General features: G+C 44.9%; 1 protein-coding gene and 1 long non-coding RNA gene across 2 annotated transcripts in view; one reads left to right on the top strand and one right to left on the bottom strand.

The window, feature by feature from the left end:
- LOC115186470 (NLR family CARD domain-containing protein 3) overlaps window positions 1–22071 on the top strand; it is a 169496-nt gene that overhangs the window by 84123 nt on the left and 63302 nt on the right. Inside the window, exon 11 of the mRNA XM_029746093.1 lies at window positions 2861–2871. Coding sequence (XP_029601953.1) covers window positions 2861–2871 — 11 coding nt within the window. The remainder of the gene's footprint in view (window positions 1–2860; window positions 2872–22071) is intronic.
- Window positions 9736–12903, bottom strand: LOC115186712 (uncharacterized). The gene is made up of 3 exons (XR_003875849.1): window positions 12801–12903; window positions 10469–10556; window positions 9736–9773 (listed from the first exon to the last, which is right to left on the bottom strand). It is a non-coding gene; the product is annotated as an uncharacterized LOC115186712 (long non-coding RNA).

Below are 22071 nucleotides of genomic sequence, written 5' to 3'. Positions count from 1 at the left end.
ACAGATGGAGACGAGGCTTAAAGGACGACAGATGGAGACGAGGCTTAAAGGACGACAGATGGAGACGAGGCTTAAAGGACGACAGATGGAGACGAGGGTTAAAGGACGACAGATGGAGACGGGGGTTAAAGGACGACAGATGGAGACGAGGGTTAAAGGACGACAGATGGAGACGAGGCTTAAAGGACGACAGATGGAGACGACAGATGGAGACGAGGCTTAAAGGACGACAGATGGAGACGAGGGTTAAAGGACGACAGATGGAGACGAGGGTTAAAGGACGACAGATGGAGACGAGGGTTAAAGGACGACAGATGGAGACGAGGCTTAAAGGACGACAGATGGAGACGAGGCTTAAAGGACGACAGATGGAGACGAGGGTTAAAGGACGACAGATAGAGACGGGGGTTAAAGGACGACAGATGGAGACGAGGCTTAAAGGACGACAGATGGAGACGGGGGTTAAAGGACGACAGATGGAGACGAGGGTTAAAGGACGACAGATGGAAACGAGGCTTAAAGGACGACAGATGGAGACGAGGCTTAAAGGACGACAGATGGAGACGAGGCTTAAAGGACGACAGATGGAGACGAGGCTTAAAGGACGACAGATGGAGACGAGGGTTAAAGGACGACAGATGGAGACGAGGGTTAAAGGACGACAGATGGAGACGAGGGTTAAAGGACGACAGATGGAGACGAGGGTTAAAGGATGACAGATGGAGACGAGGGTTAAAGGAAGACAGATGGAGACGAGGGTTAAAGGACGACAGATGGAGACGAGGCTTAAAGGACGACAGATGGAGACGAGGGTTAAAGGACGACAGATGGAGACGAGGCTTAAAGGACGACAGATGGAGACGAGGCTTAAAGGACGACAGATGGAGACGAGGCTTAAAGGACGACAGATGGAGACGAGGCTTAAAGGACGACAGATGGAGACGAGGGTTAAAGGACGACAGATGGAGACGAGGCTTAAAGGACGACAGATGGAGACGAGGGTTAAAGGACGACAGATGGAGACGGGGGTTAAAGGACGACAGATGGAGACGGGGGTTAAAGGACAACAGATGGAGACGAGGGTTAAAGGACGACAGATGGAGACGAGGGTTAAAGGACGACAGATGGAGACGAGGGTTAAAGGAAGACAGATGGAGACGAGGGTTAAAGGACAACAGATGGAGACGAGGGTTAAAGGACGACAGATGGAGACGAGGCTTAAAGGACGACAGATGGAGACGAGGGTTAAAGGAAGACAGATGGAGACGAGGGTTAAAGGACGACAGATGGAGATGAGGGTTAAAGGACGACAGATGGAGACGAGGGTTAAGACCCTGTAATCAAGGCGTATGCTCACGTAAAATTTAAAGAATGTCACAAATATTAAATTGTATCATTTTTTAAATTAAATGTATTGTATTTCATCAAAAGTCATTCAAAAGTCATTCAAAAGTCTAACCACCCTGAGAGATCTGCCCTTTCAAAAGGGGGAGGGGTTCCAATAACATATTTAGGAGTGCTGTAGCTCTTTGAAGGGTTTTGTTTTAAAGTTTGAATCTGTTTGTGAAGCTTATAGTTTGGTAGACCTGAGAGTGGAATGTTGAGGACTGCCAGGGCTTTAAGAAACTGACGCCACCCAGGAGGTCTTCTATCATCAACAATCTGGTGGGATGCAGAGATACTTTTAAACAAGTCCATCATATGAGAACCCCTGACAACATCCCCCTGAAAGATAAACTCTCCTTTGTCATTCCAAGTAGAGGCCCCCTTTGAGTGTTATCTTGTTCATAATGTATCTAACATTTTTCCTGTTACGTGCTGGAACATGTGTCAACATATCATGCAGAACATTATCTTCAACATGTAAGGTCTCTGGTCCAGTCATTACAGGGGCAGGGATCTCTCTCTGATCTTCAACATGTAAGGTCTCTGGTCCAGTCATTACAGGGGCAGGGATCTCTCTCTGATCTTCAACCAGTAAGGGTTCCGTTAGAGAAAGCGATAAATGGTTGGTCTCTCTCTTACCTTGTTTTCCCAAGGCCAAATACCTTTGCAAGAGGTTTGTGTATTTTTGGACCTTATCATAGGGATTCATCCTTATCTGTTCAAAATATCCTTCATGGCCATATCCAAATCATTTCCCGCTGCTTGTCTGATATTGTCAGGACCCTGTAATTGATGTTTAAGTCTATCCAACTCTTGAGGCACTAAGTACATATGTTCAACCCCCACGCCTGGTAGCAATAAGGCTGGTGATGAAGGACACGGCTATACTGAGTAAAGGTAGAAGAAAACCCCCACGCCTGGTAGCAATAAGGCTGGTGATGAAGGACACAGCTATACTGAGTAAAGGTAGAAGATAACTCCCACGTCTAGCAGCAATAAGGCTGGTGATGAAGGACACGGCTATACTGAGTAAAGGTAGATAACCCCCACGCCTGGTAGCAATAAGGCTGGTGATGAAGGACACGGCTATACTGAGTAAAGGTAGAAGATAACCCCCACGCCTGGTAGCAATAAGGCTGGTGATGAAGGACACGGCTATACTGAGTAAAGGTAGAAGATAACCCCCACGCCTGGTAGCAATAAGGCTGGTGATGAAGGACACGGCTATACTGAGTAAAGGTAGAAGATAACCCCCAGACTGTTGTATGGTATGTCTTTTCTTTTGAAGAGTTGACCTTTTATTGGAAAAGAGTTTGATCACGGTCTTTTGTCTCTTTAAGTTTTTTAATTGTGTTAGGGTGAGTGGAATGCGGCCTTTGAGAAGATTCAAAGCAATCTCATATAGTGATAATATGAGATCTGAAAAACAATGACCCAAGATGGCCTGACATTCTTTAGGGGCAGCCCCAACTAGGGATCTCAAGAGTGGTAGGTTTCTTTTTAAACGCGGAGACATATTGTTTACTTTTTAGGAATGTAAAATGTTGGCCACTCCCACGGAAACAATCCTGTTCTGAGCCTCAGGTGTTCTGGAGTGTTTGATTTTAAATCCAAAATTAAATAAGAAAATGTTTTTTGGTAGCGTCCTCATAGCTTTCCATAAAGTAGGGTTTCCTTCCAGGGTACATCTGCTGAGCTAGAATGTTTATTTGTAGTTTGTCTCTAGGGTTTTTGAACAAAACCAAGTAATTGGCGTTCAAACTAATGGTACGGCTATTTTTACCTTGGTGAAACACATTTTGTACCAAGTAAAGCACTGACAGGTTTCCATGATGAGTATATTGAGTAAAAGCTCGAGTTATTTCAGGTTGTTCACTACCGGCAAAAATCATATCATCCAAAACCAGCAGATTGTTTCTATGAGGAGGTAAGAGGTAAGAATTCCTTCAACAAACTTGATTTTTTATTTTCTTCAACAACTCATCATACAAAAGGTTGATAGCATGAATAACAGCACACAATATTGTCAGGTTTCTGAGATAATACATGTTCAGAATTCTCTAAAATACTTTTTACAAAACAAGTTTTACTGCTTTTGCATGTTCCTGCGATTTAGGCTGAAAATGGTAGCGCAAACTAGGATCAAAACCTTCTACAGCATCCAATATATCTTAAGGGTTAAGACACATGTGGCTTGTAACATAAAGTCAGTAACCACAGGGTAAGGTGGTCCCGTTATGTAAAAATAATCTCTTATCATAGACTACCTGGAATCTTTTAGTAAGTGGGGCATTATGTAGATGGAAGCCCTTTGTATCCCCAACAATCTCTTTGTAGGAGGTCAACATGTCTAATACACTATTCCGGTCGTTTATAAAACCCTCGACTAAGTGTGTGATTGATTCCAAGTTTACACGCGGGGCATTTTCATTGTTTTGTGTCACGCCTTTGGCTTTCAACACTACGTGATTGTTTTTAGTCCTAAAAGCATAGCTTTTGGGTCCACAGGATGACCACTATCATATGGTCACCATCCTCCAGTTCACTCGTTAAACCACCCAGATAGTTAATGAGAGGGGGTCCAATCACCAGGTTTCCTTACATAGAACACAGAGTCTGTGTCATGGTAAACCACCCAGATAGTTGCTGAGAGAGGGGTTCCAATCACCAGGTTTCCTTCCATAGTCCACAGAGTCTGTGTCATGGTAAACCACCCAGATAGTTACTAAGAGGGGGGTCCAATCACCAGGTTTCCTTACATAGACCACAGAGTCTGTGTCATGGTAAACCACCCAGATAGTTACTAAGAGGGGGGTCCAATCACCAGGTTTCCTTACATAGACCACAGAGTCTGTGTCATGGTAAACCACCCAGATAGTTGCTGAGAGAGGAGGGGGGGTCCAATCACCAGGTTTTCTTACATAGACCACAGAGTCTGTGCCATGGTAAAGACCCCTCCTCTGCAGCTGCTCCATGAGGGTGTATAGTCCATAGGCCGTGGTAGAAGCTGGTAGAACCCTCCTCTGCAGCTGCTCCATGAGGGTATATAGTCCATAGGCCGTGGTAGAAGCTGGTAGACCCCTCCTCTGCAGCTGCTCCATGAGGGTGTATAGTCCATAGGCCGTGGTAGAAGCTGGTAGAACCCTCCTCTGCAGCTGCTCCATGAGGGTGTATAGTCCATAGGCCGTGGTAGAAGCTGGTAGAACCCTCCTCTGCAGCTGCTCCATGAGGGTGTATAGTCCATAGGCCGTGGTAGAAGCTGGTAGAACCCTCCTCTGCAGCTGCTCCATGAGGGTGTATAGTCCATAGTCTGTGGTAGAAGCTGGTAGAACCCTCCTCTGCAGCTGCTCCATGAGGGTGTATAGTCCATAGGCCGTGGTAGAAGCTGGTAGAACCCTCCTCTGCAACTGCTCCATGAGGGTATATAGTCCATAGGCCGTGGTAGAAGCTGGTAGAACCCACTTCTTGTTACATCTCCATTACAACAGAGATATGTCTTAACTCAAGAACTAAACTTTTGAAATTTCATATTGGTCTGAAAAAAATGTATTACAATAATTATTTGGGATATTTAATGATAGATGTTGTTAACATATTGCTTCTCTGAGCAAATTTGCCCCAGAAACTGTTCAAGAGAAGTTTACACACGTTTATTTTGGCTTTGATGACCTCTATTCTGTCAGGGTCAAGACGTATGCCCTCTTTTTCATAATAGTCCTAAATGTATCTGTCTTCGCTCTCCTGATCAGTGCCTGATGCAGGATATCCTGAAGCCATTTGCTTGCCTCTCAAGGAGGTATTAATGTACTCTTTAAAAAGAGTGTCTGATTTCCTGGGAAAGTTCCACATACAAAGCTGTGGCCACACGATACCTCTTCTCTAAGCCTAATCTCGTGGGAAAGAAACTTAAACAATGTAATTATTTTTATTTCACCTTTATTTAACCTGTTATGGCTAGGGGGCAGTATTTTCACGGCTGGATAAAAAACGTACCCGATTTAATCTGATTATTACTCCTGCCCAGAAACTAGAATATGCATATAATTATTAGCTTTGGATAAAAAACACTCCAAAGTTTCTAAAACTGTTTGAATGGTGTCTGTGAGTATAACAAAACGTATTTGGCAGGCCAAAAACTCAGAAGATTCTGTACAGGAAGTACCCTGTCTGACCATTTCCTGGCCTTCTTTGTCATCTCCATCCATTACAAAGGATCTCTGCTGTTACGTGACACTTCCTACGGCTCCAATGGGCTCTCAAAGCCCGGGAAAAAGCTGAATGACGTAATTCAAAGCCCTGGCTGAAACACACGAGCGCTTTTGCTAAGTGGTCTATCAGAGGACAAAGGGCTTAGGCGCGTGCACTGGCCGCCCCCGTCTTTCTTTTTTTCCCTCTATTTACCGAAACGCAGATTCCCGGTCGGAATATTATCACTTTTTTACAAGAAAAATGGCATTAAAATTGATTTTAAACAGCGGTTGACATGCTTCGAAGTACGATAATGAAATATTTAGAAATGTGCCATACGCGCGACCCTTACTTACCATTCGGATAGTGTCTAGAACGCACGAACAAAACGCCGCTGTTTGGATATAACGATGGATTATTTTGGACCAAACCAACATTTGTTATTGAAGTAGAAGTCCTGGGAGTGCATTCTGACGAAGAACAGGAAAGGTAATCAAACTTTTCTAATAGTAAATCTGATTTTGGTGAGTGCTAAACTTGGTGGGTGTCTAAATAGCTAGCCCTGTGATGCCGGGCTATCTACTGAGAATATTGTAAAATGTGCTTTCACCGAAAAGCTATTTTAAAATCGGACATATCGAGTGCATAGAGGAGTTCTGTATCTATAATTCTTAAAATAATTGTTATGTTTTTGTGAACGTTCATCGTGAGTAATTTAGTAAATTCACCGGAGGTTTGCGGGGGGTATGCTAGTTCTGAACGTCACATGCTAATGTAAAAAAGATGGTTTTTGACATATATATGAACTTGATTGAACAAAACATGCATGCATTGTATAGCATAATGTCCTAGGGTTGTCATCTGATGAAGATCATCATTGGTTAGTGCTGCATTTAGCTGTGGTTTTGTTTTTTGTGACATTATATGCTAGCTTGAAAAATGGGTAGTCTGATTATTTCTGGCTGGGTACTCTGCTGACATAATCTAATGTTTTGCTTTCGCTGTAAAGCCTTTTTGAAATCGGACAGTGTGGTTAAATTAACGAGAGTCTTGTCTTTAAAATGCTGTAAAATAGTCATATGTTTGAAAAATTGAAGTTTTCGGATTTTAGAGGAATTTGTATTTCGCGCCACGCCCATCATTGGATATTGGAGCAGGTGTTCCGCTAGCGGAACATCTAGATGTAAGAGGTTAACCAGGTAGGCAAGTTGAGAACAAGTTCTCATTTACAATTGCGACCTGGCTAAGATAAAGCAAAGCAGCAACACAGAGTTACACATGGAGTAAAACAAACATACAGTGAATAATACAGTAGAAAAATAAGTGTATATACAATGTGAGCAAATGAGGTGAGATAAGGGAGGTAAAGGCAAAAAAGGCCATGGTGGCAAAGTAAATACAATATAGCAAGTAAAACACTGGAATGGTAGATTTGTAGTGGAAGAAAGTGCAAAGTAGAAATAGAAATAATGGGGTGCAAAGGAGATAAATAAATAAATAAATACGGTAGGGGAAGAGGTAGTTGTTTGGGCTAAATTACAGATGGGCTATGTACAGGTGCAGAGATCTGTGAGCTGCTCTGACAGCTGGTGCTTAAAGCTAGTGAGGGAGAGAAGTATTTCCAGTTTCAGAGATTTTTGTAGTTCGTTCCAGTCATTGGCAGCAGAGAACTAGAAGGAGAGACGGCCAAAGGAGGAATTGGCTTTGGGGGTGACCAGAGAGATATACCTGCTGGAGCGCATGCTACAGGTGGGTGCTGCTATGGTGACCAGTGAGCTGAGATAAGTGGGGACTTTACCTAGCAGGGTCTTGTAGATGACCTGGAGCCAGTGGGTTTGGCGACGAGTATGAAGCGAGGGCCAGCCAACGAGAGCGTACACGTCGCAGTGGTGGGTAGTATATGGCGCTTTGGTGACAAAACGGATGGCACTGTGATAGACTGCATCCAGTTTATTGAGTAGGGTATTGGAGGCTATTTTGTAAATGACATCGCCGAAGTCGAGGATCGGTAGGATGGTCAGTTTTACAAGGTTATGTTTGGCGGCATGAGTGAAGGATGCTTTGTTGTGAAATAGGAAGCCAATTCTAGATTTAACTTTGGATTGGAGATGTTTGATGTGAGTCTGGGAGGAGAGCTTACAGTGTAACCAGACACCTAGGTATTTGTAGTTGTCCACATATTCTAAGTAAGAACCGTCCAGAGTAGTGATGCTGGACGGGCGGGTTAGGTGCAGGCAGCGATCGGTTGAAGAGCATGCATTTAGTTTTACTTGTATTTACGAGCAGTTGGAAGCCAAGGAAGGAGAGTTGTATGGCATTGAAGCTCGTCTGGAGGGTTGTTAACACAGTGTCCAAAGAAGGGCCATAAGTATACAGAATGGTGTCGTCTGCGTAGAGGTGGATCAGAGACTCACCAGCAGCAAGAGAGACATCATTGATGTACACAGAGAAAAGAGTTGGCCCAAGAATTGAACCCTGTGGCACCCCCATAGAACTACCAGAGGCCTGGACAACAGGCCCTCCGATTTGACAGATTGAACTCTTTTCAGAGAAGTAGCTGGTGAACCAGGCGAGGCAATCATTTGAGAAACCAAGGCTATTGAGTCTGCCGATGAGGATGTGGTGATTGACAGAGTCGAAAGCCTCGGTACCCCCTGTATCACTGGTTGAAGGCTGGGTCTACAAAAAAAACAAGACTTGGCTACCTTGGGCTTTGACACTGGGGGCAACACCTTCTACCCAGTTATCCACAGTCACTTTACCTCTACCTACATGTACATATTACCTCAATTACCTTGACAAACCAGTGCCCCCACATTGAGTCTGTACCGGTACCCCTGTATATAGCCTCCACATTGACTCTGTACCAGTACCCCCTGTATATAGTCTCCAAATTGACTCTGTACCGGTACCCCCTGTATATAGCCTCCACATTGACTCTGTACCGTAACACCCTGTATATAGCCTCCTCACATTGACTCTGCACCGGTACCCCCTGTATATAGCCTCCACATTGACTCAGTACCGTAACACCCTGTATATAGCCTCCACATTGACTCTGTACCGGTACCCCCTGTATATAGTCTCCACATTGACTCTGTACCGGTACCCCCTGTATATAGCCTCCACATTGACTCAGTACCGTAACACCCTGTATATAGCCTCCACATTGACTCTGTACCGGTACCCCCTGTATATAGTCTCCACATTGACTCTGTACCGGTACCCCCCTGTATATAGTCTCCACATTGACTCTGTACCGGTACCCCCTGTATATAGCCTCCACATTGACTCTGTACCGTAACACCCTGTATTTAGCCTCCTCACATTGACTCAGTACCCTAATACCCTGTATATAAACTCCACATTGACTCAGTACCGTAACACCCTGTATATAGCCTCCACATTGACTCTGTACCGGTACCCCCTGTATATAGCCTCCACATTGACTCTGTACCGTAATACCCTGTATATAGTCTCCACATTGACTCTGTACCGTAACACCCTGTAAATAGCCTCCACATTGACTCTGTACCATAATACCCTGCATATAGCCTCGCGACTGTTATTTTTTTGTTGCTCCTTAATTCATTTTTATTTTAACATTTGTCCTATTTTCTATAATTGTTTTATTTTGTTACTTTCTTAACTTTGTTTTCTTAAATGCATTGTTGGTTAAGTCAGAATTTCAATGTAATTTCTACACCTGTTGTATTCGGTGCATGTGACAAATATAATTTGATATGATTTGATCAAGGGATTCAAAAGAAGATAGGAATCATAGGATCTAGAACTGGGATAAAAATAAAAGTTTTAGTACTGGGGTTTTAGAAATGTTTTAGAAAGAGTAGTGCACAGTTGAGGCTAGGAAAAACTCCCTAGAAAGGCCAAAAACCTAGGAAGAAACCTAGAGGAACCAGGCTATGAGGGGTGGCCAGTCCTCTTCTGGCTGTGCCGGGTGGATATTATAACAGAACATGGTCAAGATGTCAAAATGTTCATAAATGACCAGCATGGTCAAATAATAATAATCATAGTAGTTGTCGAGGGTGTAACAAGCACGTCCGGTGAACAGGTCAGGGTTCCATAGCCGCAGGCAGAACAGTTGAAACTGGAGCAGCAGCATGGCCAGGTGGACTGGGGACAGCAAGGAGTCATCATGCCAGGTAGTCCTGAGGCATGGTCCTAGGGCTCAGGTCCTCCGAGAGAAAGAAAGAGAGAAAGAGAGAATTAAAGAGAGCATATTTAAATTCACACAGGACACCGGATAAGACAAGAGAAATACTCCAGATGTAACAGACTGACCCTAGCCCTCCGACACAAACTACTGCAGCATAAATACTGGAGGCTGAGACAGGAGGGATCAGACAGAGGTCCAGTTACTAGATAGGTTTCTCACAGCCTATCTTCAATCAGTATAGGGTCAACCTCAGAAATGATTGTGTCAAGCTGTTTAACTGCATCCTACATCAACACATCCTCCTCCTCAACACATCCTCCTCATCAACACATCCTCCTCATCAACACATCCTCCTCATCAACACATCATCTTCATCATAACTCAACCCTTCATCAGCACCATCATTGACCTCAGCATCCTTGACATTAACACCAGCATCCTCTTCCTCTTGCTCTTGTTGTATTGGGTCTTCTGTGTTTGTATAGGCCTTGGAGGAGTCTGAAAGAAACATATACAAAATAGTGTATTAAAAATAAAATATATATAATAATAATATTAAATTACCGATAATAGTGATAAATTGCTTTCAATGCTTTACATTTAAAAAATAAATACATTTACAGTAAGTTTTAAAATATATTAACACATCAATATATCCTAACTCCCTGTTTCTGTTTCTCACTGTTAGGCCTTGTTTCTTATTAGTTATATTACCTTTGGTTGTTTGATGCCTGTTTTTCAGAGGAGTCGATGTTTCCTACCCCGTTGTCCTCTTGATGTATAGACTCGGCAAGATTGGAGTCTGAAAAAAATAACAATATTTGAAAATGTTTTAAGATATTCTTTCAAAAAATTATAACTATAATAAAAACAGGGCATATCCATAAAGAGCTCATCAATCCAATGGTTTTCAGACCAGTCGTACTTCTCGGTCAGAAGTGACGCTGCTCGGTGTACTTCAACTACGGTTCTGGGAGCCTTGTAGGACTATGATATGGTGTAGGTACCTGATTATATACTGAATGTCTAGGGTTCTGGGGAGCCTTGCAGGACTATGATATGGTGTAGGTACCTGATTAAATACTGAATGTCTAGGGTTCTGGGAGCCTTGCAGGACTATGATATGGTGTAGGTACCTGATTAAATACTGAATGTCTAGGGTTCTGGGGAGCCTTCCAGGACTATGATATGGTGTAGGTACCTGATTAAATACTGAATGTCTAGGGTTCTGGGGAGCCTTGCAGGACTATGATATGGTGTAGGGCCTGATTAAATACTGAATGCCTAGAGCTGATTGGAGGCGTGTATATGTGTGACAAATCTTCTATTCTTGGGCTGTTTTGAGTTTTGTCAAAGCCGGCCGTACAAAACGGTAGAATATCGTCATTTTCAATACCCTCGAAGTCATTCACGGTTAGAGCCCATAATGTCTCGGGTGCTCTTGTCTGGGGGCTGTCAGCTGTAAACACAAGATTAGCTTTTTAAAATAGTGTACACGATGTGTTTAATTCTTAACGTATAAAGTTTATTAGTCATTTTATTATTGACTCACATCTAAAGTATCTTGATGGTGTGGGACTGAGTACAGATACACCTGCAGACTGTTATTAGTCATTTTATTATTGACTCACGTCTATAGTATCTTGATGGTGTGGGACTGAGTAAAGATACACCTGCAGTCTGTTGGTCCTCAAAATCATTGTCTTCTATAATGATCACTTCTGATGGTTGATGATCCAAATCAATAATTGCTGGTAAAACCTGGGTAAATGTAGGGTATCCTATACATGTTTTAAATAATATTAAAATATATGTATCTATTTACAAAAATATATACCTTTTTTTTAACTTAAAAAATACATACTATTTGGTGTTTTATGTCAAATGTAACAATATTAATGACCTGAACATGGGATGTCATCCACTCTTAAAATGTCTTCAGAACACCAGATATAAAACGAGAGAGCGAGAGCAAGAGATTATTATGCTGACATTGTATCTACATTCAACACGCAACATCTAAAATGAAAAGTAATGTAATGTTTGGTTATGTAACTGAACATCCACTAGGAGGTACCAGTGGTGTTTGGTTATGTAACTGAACATCCACTAGGTGGTACCAGTGGTGTTTGGTTATGTAACTGAACATCCACTAGGTGGTACCAGTGGTGTTTGGTTATGTAACTGAACATCCACTAGGTGGTACCAGTGGTGTTTGGTTATGTAACTGAACATCCACTAGGTGGTACCAGTGGTGTTTGGTTATGTAACTGAACATCCACTAGGAGGTACCAGAGATTTCTACCCCGCGAGAATACTACCAGGGGAAGGTCAGAAAACACATTACCGAGGCTATCATCGTATTTTAGAATGTGCCAATGTTTGTGAACGATTCCTTTAATTTGTTCAGAGCACTTTGAATAGCGGGTAGTGAGAATGCAAGAATGCGTCTTTTTGCGAGACTGACCTTGAAAAAGGTCATGTCTTGTTTTGAATTTTCTCAATGGCAGTATTAATCTGATCATTTTTGTACCCCCTCTCCTTGAACTTTCCTTGCGTCTCAGCCATATTTCTGTCGAAATCTGATTGTTTTTTACAAATACTTTTGATTCGACAGAATTGGCTGTAGGGCAAATTATTTTTCAAGGGGAGTGGGTGACAACTATCAGCCCTCAACAAACTGTTACAATCAGTAGGTTTCCTGTAAAGATCAGTGTATAAAACTTTATCTTCACACAAGATCAGAAGATCAAGAAAACTGATTTGACGTGTATCAGATTGCATAGTAAATGTCAAGTCCTCCTCTTGTTCACCATCCAAAGGACACAGGGACAACTCAATTTTCCAACTCAATCTTTTTTATTTTTAGTTTGCCTTCAGTTGATTGGTCTGTCCAGTAATTTAGCCAGTAAATTAGGTTGTAAACCTTTAAAGACTGAACAAAAAGTTACCGTCTTAATTAAACATTTTAATGAACTTAAATTAGTTTAAACATTTAAATAACATTCTAAATAACTAAGATGAATTAACCATTTAAGCCTTTTACCATTGGCGTCTTTGGACTGAACCTGTGAGTGAACTTGGAGTTTTCCCTCTGAAGTTTGTTCTTCTGAATGACTGACGCCCTCCATGCCTTCACAGGTGCTCCAAATCAGTGAAAATGATTGATCAGGTGACAAGCAGCCGGTTTGCTGCTGCTGGTGCACTCTGGGAAGTGTAGTTCTTTGACTCACTCCTGATATTCAGCTCAACAGTAAATCTCAAATGTTCAGAACAGGAGTTAAGAAAAGCATGGAATGCCTGAAGCTGTTCTGCATCACCCCTCAAAGAAACAAAAATATCGTCAATATACCGTTTCCAAATAATGATGTCAGGCAAGAAAACATTTTTGAGAGGGTTGAAAATGGATTGTTTCTCCATGTAACCCACATACAAATTAGCATAGTTAGGAGCCATGGGGGATCCCATAGCAGTACCCTTCGTCTGAATAAAGAAATCATTTAGAAACATGAAATAGTTATGTGTGAGTACTATTTCAGCCAATGTTATAATGCAGGCACTGGAAGGTAGTTCATTAGGGTCACGTTGCAAAAGAAAATGTTCCATGGCTTCAATACCGCCCTCGTGTGGACTATTTGTGTATAACAACTCAACATCAAAAGTAACTAACAAGGTGTTCTCAGGGAGAGGATCAAGAGATTCAATGATAGAGATCATACTGCTGGTGTCCTTTACAAAGGAGGGGAGCTGTTCTGAGATCATACTGCTGGTGTCCTTTACAAAGGAGGGGAGCTGTTCTGAGATCATACTGCTGGTGTCCTTTACAAAGGAGGGGAGCTGTTCTGAGATCATACTGCTGGTGTTCTTTACAAAGGAGGGGAGCTGTTCTGAGATCATACTGCTGGTGTCCTTTACAAAGGAGGGGAGCTGTTCTGAGATCATACTGCTGGTGTCCTTTACAAAGGAGGGGAGCTGTTCTGAGATCATACTGCTGGTGTCCTTTACAAAGGAGGGGAGCTGTTCTGAGATCATACTGCTGGTGTCTTTTACAAAGGAGGGGAGCTGTTCTGAGATCATACTGCTGGTGTCCTTTACAAAGGAGGGGAGCTGTTCTGAGATCATACTGCTGGTGTCCTTTACAAAGGAGGGGAGCTGTTCTGAGATCATACTGCTGGTGTCCTTTACAAAGGAGGGGAGCTGTTCTGAGATCATACTGCTGGTGTCCTTTACAAAGGAGGGGAGCTGTTCTGAGACCATACTGCTGGTGTCCTTTACAAAGGAGGGGAGCTGTTCTGAGATCATACTGCTGGTGTCCTTTACAAAGGAGGGGAGCTGTTCTGAGATCATACTGCTGGTGTCCTTTACAAAGGAGGGGAGCTGTTCTGAGATCATACTGCTGGTGTCCTTTACAAAGGAGGGGAGCTGTTCTGAGATCATACTGCTGGTGTCCTTTACAAAGGAGGGGAGCTGTTCTGAGATCATACTGCTGGTGTCCTTTACAAAGGAGGGGAGCTGTTCTGAGATCATACTGCTGGTGTCCTTTACAAAGGAGGGGAGCTGTTCTGAGATCATACTGCTGGTGTCCTTTACAAAGGAGGGGAGCTGTTCTGCGATCATACTGCTGGTGTCCTTTACAAAGGAGGGGAGCTGTTCTGAGACCATACTGCTGGTGTCCTTTACAAAGGAGGGGAGCTGTTCTGAGATCATACTGCTGGTGTCCTTTACAAAGGAGGGGAGCTGTTCTGAGATCATACTGCTGGTGTCCTTTACAAAGGAGGGGAGCTGTTCTGAGATCATACTGCTGGTGTCCTTTACAAAGGAGGGGAGCTGTTCTGAGATCATACTGCTGGTGTCCTTTACAAAGGAGGGGAGCTGTTCTGAGATCATACTGCTGGTGTCCTTTACAAAGGAGGGGAGCTGTTCTGAGATCATACTGCTGGTGTCCTTTACAAAGGAGGGGAGCTGTTCTGAGATCATACTGCTGGTGTCCTTTACAAAGGAGGGGAGCTGTTCTGAGACCATACTGCTGGTGTCCTTTACAAAGGAGGGGAGCTGTTCTGAGATCATACTGCTGGTGTCCTTTACAAAGGAGGGGAGCTGTTCTGAGATCATACTGCTGGTGTCCTTTACAAAGGAGGGGAGCTGTTCTGAGATCATACTGCTGGTGTCCTTTACAAAGGAGGGGAGCTGTTCTGAGATCATACTGCTGGTGTCCTTTACAAAGGAGGGGAGCTGTTCTGAGACCATACTGCTGGTGTCCTTTAGGAGGGGAGCTGTTCTGAGACCATACTGCTGGTGTCCTTTAGGAGGGGAGCTGTTCTGAGATCATACTGCTGGTGTCCTTTACAAAGGAGGGGAGCTGTTCTGAGATCATACTGCTGGTGTCCTTTACAAAGGAGGGGAGCTGTTCTGAGATCATACTGCTGGTGTCCTTTACAAAGGAGGGGAGCTGTTCTGAGATCATACTGCTGGTGTCCTTTACAAAGGAGGGGAGCTGTTCTGATATCATACTGCTGGTGTCCTTTACAAAGGAGGGGAGCTGTTCTGAGATCATACTGCTGGTGTCCTTTACAAAGGAGGGGAGCTGTTCTGAGATCATACTGCTGGTGTCCTTTACAAAGGAGGGGAGCTGTTCTGAGATCATACTGCTGGTGTCCTTTACAAAGGAGGGGAGCTGTTCTGAGACCATACTGCTGGTGTCCTTTAGGAGGGGAGCTGTTCTGAGATCATACTGCTGGTGTCCTTTACAAAGGAGGGGAGCTGTTCTGAGATCATACTGCTGGTGTCCTTTACAAAGGAGGGGAGCTGTTCTGAGACCATACTGCTGGTGTCCTTTACAAAGGAGGGGAGCTGTTCTGAGATCATACTGCTGGTGTCCTTTACAAAGGAGGGGAGCTGTTCTGAGAGCATACTGCTGGTGTCCTTTACAAAGGAGGGGAGCTGTTCTGAGATCATACTGCTGGTGTCCTTTACAAAGGAGGGGAGCTGTTCTGAGATCATACTGCTGGTGTCCTTTACAAAGGAAGGGAGCTGTTCTGAGATCATACTGCTGGTGTCCTTTACAAAGGAGGGGAGCTGTTCTGAGAGCATACTGCTGGTGTCCTTTACAAAGGAGGGGAGCTGTTCTGAGATCATACTGCTGGTGTCCTTTACAAAGGAGGGGAGCTGTTCTGAGATCATACTGCTGGTGTCCTTTACAAAGGAGGGGAGCTGTTCTGAGACCATACTGCTGGTGTCCTTTACAAAGGAGGGGAGCTGTTCTGAGATCATACTGCTGGTGTCCTTTACAAAGGAGGGGAGCTGTTCTGAGAGCATACTGCTGGTGTCCTTTACAAAGGAGGGGAGCTGTTCTGAGATCATACTGCTGGTGTCCTTTACAAAGGAGGGGAGCTGTTCTGAGATCATACTGCTGGTGTCCTTTACAAAGGAGGGGAGCTGTTCTGAGATCATACTGCTGGTGTCCTTTACAAAGGAGGGGAGCTGTTCTGAGATCATACTGCTGGTGTCCTTTACAAAGGAGGGGAGCTGTTCTGAGATCATACTGCTGGTGTCCTTTACAAAGGAGGGGAGCTGTTCTGAGAGCATACTGCTGGTGTCCTTTACAAAGGAGGGGAGCTGTTCTGAGACCATACTGCTGGTGTCCTTTAGGAGGGGAGCTGTTCTGAGATCATACTGCTGGTGTCCTTTACAAAGGAGGGGAGCTGTTCTGAGATCATACTGCTGGTGTCCTTTACAAAGGAGGGGAGCTGTTCTGAGACCATACTGCTGGTGTCCTTTACAAAGGAGGGGAGCTGTTCTGAGATCATACTGCTGGTGTCCTTTACAAAGGAGGGGAGCTGTTCTGAGAGCATACTGCTGGTGTCCTTTACAAAGGAGGGGAGCTGTTCTGAGATCATACTGCTGGTGTCCTTTACAAAGGAGGGGAGCTGTTCTGAGATCATACTGCTGGTGTCCTTTACAAAGGAAGGGAGCTGTTCTGAGATCATACTGCTGGTGTCCTTTACAAAGGAGGGGAGCTGTTCTGAGAGCATACTGCTGGTGTCCTTTACAAAGGAGGGGAGCTGTTCTGAGATCATACTGCTGGTGTCCTTTACAAAGGAGGGGAGCTGTTCTGAGATCATACTGCTGGTGTCCTTTACAAAGGAGGGGAGCTGTTCTGAGAGCATACTGCTGGTGTCCTTTACAAAGGAGGGGAGCTGTTCTGAGATCATACTGCTGGTGTCCTTTACAAAGGAGGGGAGCTGTTCTGAGATCATACTGCTGGTGTCCTTTACAAAGGAGGGGAGCTGTTCTGAGATCATACTGCTGGTGTCCTTTACAAAGGAGGGGAGCTGTTCTGAGATCATACTGCTGGTGTCCTTTACAAAGGAGGGGAGCTGTTCTGAGACCATACTGCTGGTGTCCTTTACAAAGGAGGGGAGCTGTTCTGAGATCATACTGCTGGTGTCCTTTACAAAGGAGGGGAGCTGTTCTGAGACCATACTGCTGGTGTCCTTTAGGAGGGGAGCTGTTCTGAGATCATACTGCTGGTGTCCTTTACAAAGGAGGGGAGCTGTTCTGAGATCATACTGCTGGTGTCCTTTACAAAGGAGGGGAGCTGTTCTGAGATCATACTGCTGGTGTCCTTTAGGAGGGGAGCTGTTCTGAGATCATACTGCTGGTGTCCTTTACAAAGGAGGGGAGCTGTTCTGAGACCATACTGCTGGTGTCCTTTAGGAGGGGAGCTGTTCTGAGATCATACTGCTGGTGTCCTTTACAAAGGAGGGGAGCTGTTCTGAGATCATACTGCTGGTGTCCTTTACAAAGGAGGGGAGCTGTTCTGAGACCATACTGCTGGTGTCCTTTAGGAGGGGAGCTGTTCTGAGACCATACTGCTGGTGTCCTTTAGGAGGGGAGCTGTTCTGAGATCATACTGCTGGTGTCCTTTACAAAGGAGGGGAGCTGTTCTGAGATCATACTGCTGGTGTCCTTTACAAAGGAGGGGAGCTGTTCTGAGATCATACTGCTGGTGTCCTTTACAAAGGAGGGGAGCTGTTCTGAGATCATACTGCTGGTGTCCTTTACAAAGGAGGGGAGCTGTTCTGCGATCATACTGCTGGTGTCCTTTACAAAGGAGGGGAGCTGTTCTGAGACCATACTGCTGGTGTCCTTTACAAAGGAGGGGAGCTGTTCTGAGATCATACTGCTGGTGTCCTTTACAAAGGAGGGGAGCTGTTCTGAGATCATACTGCTGGTGTCCTTTACAAAGGAGGGGAGCTGTTCTGAGATCATACTGCTGGTGTCCTTTACAAAGGAGGGGAGCTGTTCTGAGATCATACTGCTGGTGTCCTTTACAAAGGAGGGGAGCTGTTCTGAGATCATACTGCTGGTGTCCTTTACAAAGGAGGGGAGCTGTTCTGAGATCATACTGCTGGTGTCCTTTACAAAGGAGGGGAGCTGTTCTGAGATCATACTGCTGGTGTCCTTTACAAAGGAGGGGAGCTGTTCTGAGATCATACTGCTGGTGTCCTTTACAAAGGAGGGGAGCTGTTCTGAGACCATACTGCTGGTGTCCTTTAGGAGGGGAGCTGTTCTGAGACCATACTGCTGGTGTCCTTTACAAAGGAGGGGAGCTGTTCTGCGATCATACTGCTGGTGTCCTTTACAAAGGAGGGGAGCTGTTCTGAGACCATACTGCTGGTGTCCTTTACAAAGGAGGGGAGCTGTTCTGAGATCATACTGCTGGTGTCCTTTACAAAGGAGGGGAGCTGTTCTGAGAGCATACTGCTGGTGTCCTTTACAAAGGAGGGGAGCTGTTCTGAGATCATACTGCTGGTGTCCTTTACAAAGGAGGGGAGCTGTTCTGAGATCATACTGCTGGTGTCCTTTACAAAGGAAGGGAGCTGTTCTGAGATCATACTGCTGGTGTCCTTTACAAAGGAGGGGAGCTGTTCTGAGAGCATACTGCTGGTGTCCTTTACAAAGGAGGGGAGCTGTTCTGAGATCATACTGCTGGTGTCCTTTACAAAGGAGGGGAGCTGTTCTGAGATCATACTGCTGGTGTCCTTTACAAAGGAGGGGAGCTGTTCTGAGACCATACTGCTGGTGTCCTTTACAAAGGAGGGGAGCTGTTCTGAGATCATACTGCTGGTGTCCTTTACAAAGGAGGGGAGCTGTTCTGAGAGCATACTGCTGGTGTCCTTTACAAAGGAGGGGAGCTGTTCTGAGATCATACTGCTGGTGTCCTTTACAAAGGAGGGGAGCTGTTCTGAGATCATACTGCTGGTGTCCTTTACAAAGGAGGGGAGCTGTTCTGAGATCATACTGCTGGTGTCCTTTACAAAGGAGGGGAGCTGTTCTGAGATCATACTGCTGGTGTCCTTTACAAAGGAGGAGAGCTGTTCTGAGATCATACTGCTGGTGTCCTTTACAAAGGAGGGGAGCTGTTCTGAGATCATACTGCTGGTGTCCTTTAGGAGGGGAGCTGTTCTGAGATCATACTGCTGGTGTCCTTTACAAAGGAGGGGAGCTGTTCTGAGATCATACTGCTGGTGTCCTTTACAAAGGAGGGGAGCTGTTCTGAGATCATACTGCTGGTGTCCTTTACAAAGGAGGGGAGCTGTTCTGAGATCATACTGCTGGTGTCCTTTACAAAGGAGGGGAGCTGTTCTGAGATCATACTGCTGGTGTCCTTTACAAAGGAGGGGAGCTGTTCTGAGATCATACTGCTGGTGTCCTTTACAAAGGAGGGGAGCTGTTCTGCGAGTGGTCTAATAAAAAAGTCAACAAAAGTAGATAGATAGAGGGGCCGTTACTGCATCAATGCCCGCTACAATAGGGGCCGTTACTGCATCAATGCCCGCTACAATAGGGGCCGTTACTGCATCAATGCCCTCTACAATAGGGGCCGTTACTGCATCAATGCCCTCTACAATAGGGGCCGTTACTGCATCAATGCCCTCTACAATAGGGGCCGTTACTGCATCAATGCCCTCTACAATAGGGGCCGTTACTGCATCAATGCCCGCTACAATAGGGGCCGTTACTGCATCAATGCCCGCTACAATAGGGGCCGTTACTACATCAATGCCCTCTACAATAGGGGCCGTTACTGCATCAATGCCCTCTACAATAGGGGCCGTTACTGCATCAATGCCCGCTACAATAGGGGCCGTTACTGCATCAATGCCCGCTACAATAGGGGCCGTTACTGCATCAATGCCCGCTACAATAGGGGCCGTTACTGCATCAATGCCCGCTACAATAGGGGCCGTTACTGCATCAATGCCCGCTACAATAGGGGCCGTTACTGCATCAATGCCCTCTACAATAGGGGCCGTTACTGCATCAATGCCCTCTACAATAGGGGCCGTTACTGCATCAATGCCCTCTACAATAGGGGCCGTTACTGCATCAATGCCCTCTACAATAGGGGCCGTTACTGCATCAATGCCCGCTACAATAGGGGCCGTTACTGCATCAATGCCCGCTACAATAGGGGCCGTTACTGCATCAATGCCCTCTACAATAGGGGCCGTTACTGCATCAATGCCCTCTACAATAGGGGCCGTTACTGCATCAATGCCCGCTACAATAGGGGCCGTTACTGCATCAATGCCCTCTACAATAGGGGCTGTTACTGCACCAATGCCCTCTACAATAGGGGCCGTTACTGCATCAATGCCCGCTACAATAGGGGCCGTTACTACATCAATGCCCTCTACAATAGGGGCCGTTACTGCATCAATGCCCTCTACAATAGGGACCGTTACTACATCAATGCCCTCTACAATAGGGGCCGTTACTGCATCAATGCCCGCTACAATAGGGGCCGTTACTACATCAATGCCCTCTACAATAGGGGCCGTTACTGCATCAATGCCCTCTACAATAGGGGCCGTTACTGCATCAATGCCCGCTACAATAGGGGCCGTTACTGCATCAATGCCCGCTACAATAGGGGCCGTTACTGCATCAATGCCCGCTACAATAGGGGCCGTTACTGCATCAATGCCCGCTACAATAGGGGCCGTTACTGCATCAATGCCCTCTACAATAGGGGCCGTTACTGCATCAATGCCCTCTACAATAGGGGCCGTTACTGCATCAATGCCCTCTACAATAGGGGCCGTTACTGCATCAATGCCCGCTACAATAGGGCGCCCTGGAGGGTTTGTAACGTTCTTGTGTAATTTCGGCAAAGTATAGAAAGTGGCAATTTTAGGGTGTTGGATGGCCAGAAAGTCATGTTCTTTTTTGGTTATCTGACCAGAATTTAAATAACCATCTAGGACAGAAAAGATAGTATTCTGAAATTGGGAAGTAGGGTCACTTCTGAGTTTCTTGTAAAAGGTGTTGTCAAGTAGCTGTCTATGACACTCATTTACATAAGTTGTCCTATCCATGAGTACCACCGACCCACCCTTATCAGCAGGACGAATAAGGACTGACGTATCAGATTGTAAATCAAGCAAAGCTTTTTTTTCATCCTTAGATAAATTATGGAAAGATTTGAAGTCCTGTTTATTCTTAAGGAGATGAGCAACATCTTTTTCAACAAGTCTGCAATATGTCTCGATAGAGTGATTGCGATTGGCTGGAGGTACAAAATAACTCTTGCTTCTAAAAGGAGTCGGAGTATGTACAGGTAAGTAACCTACTGGTTCAATAGAAGTATCAGGATTGGGGGAGCTAAAGTATTCCCTTAAACGGATGTTTCTAAAAAACTTAAACATGTCTACCTTAACGTCAAAATCGTTACACTGTGTTGTAGGCACAAAAGATAACCCTTTATTGAGCAAAGAGACATGGGCAGGGCTCAATATCTTGCTTGATAAATTAAAGACACTCAGTCCCGTGGGTTCTGGGACCGTGTGAACGGTCTCCTCTGCCTCTGATAGTCGTTTCTTCTTACCCCGTCGGGTGCGGCATCTCGTCGATGCGCGTGCCTGCGGCCACCTGCGCCCTTCCGTTGGCCCGGTCTCTCGTTGAATAAAAAACTGCCACTGGAAGCTGATGAGGCGCTGGTTGTAGAGTGTTGGTCAGACCGGGGTGGATCAAAGTAAGTGTCATCCCTCCTGCGTCTGCCATGGAGAGGAGCAGGACCTCCTTTGTCAGGGTTTCTCCAAAAATAGACTTTATCCTCGGCCTTGTCTTTTTTGTCTTGGTTGAATTTCTTGATTTTAAGTTCCTTTATTTCTGTAGACAGCTTGTCCTGGAGCGCTTGGTTAGTTTTCATCAGTTCATTGAATACGCCATCATCATTAACAGCTATTTGTAGAGCTGTGCGTTTGTCTTTAATCGTATTATCCATTTCACTAAAATCCTTTTTCAACTGG

This window comes from Salmo trutta, unplaced genomic scaffold, assembly GCF_901001165.1.
Source record: "Salmo trutta unplaced genomic scaffold, fSalTru1.1, whole genome shotgun sequence".
NCBI classification, from domain to species: Eukaryota; Metazoa; Chordata; class Actinopteri; order Salmoniformes; family Salmonidae; genus Salmo; species Salmo trutta.
This window is presented reverse-complemented; position numbering and strand designations above follow the sequence as displayed.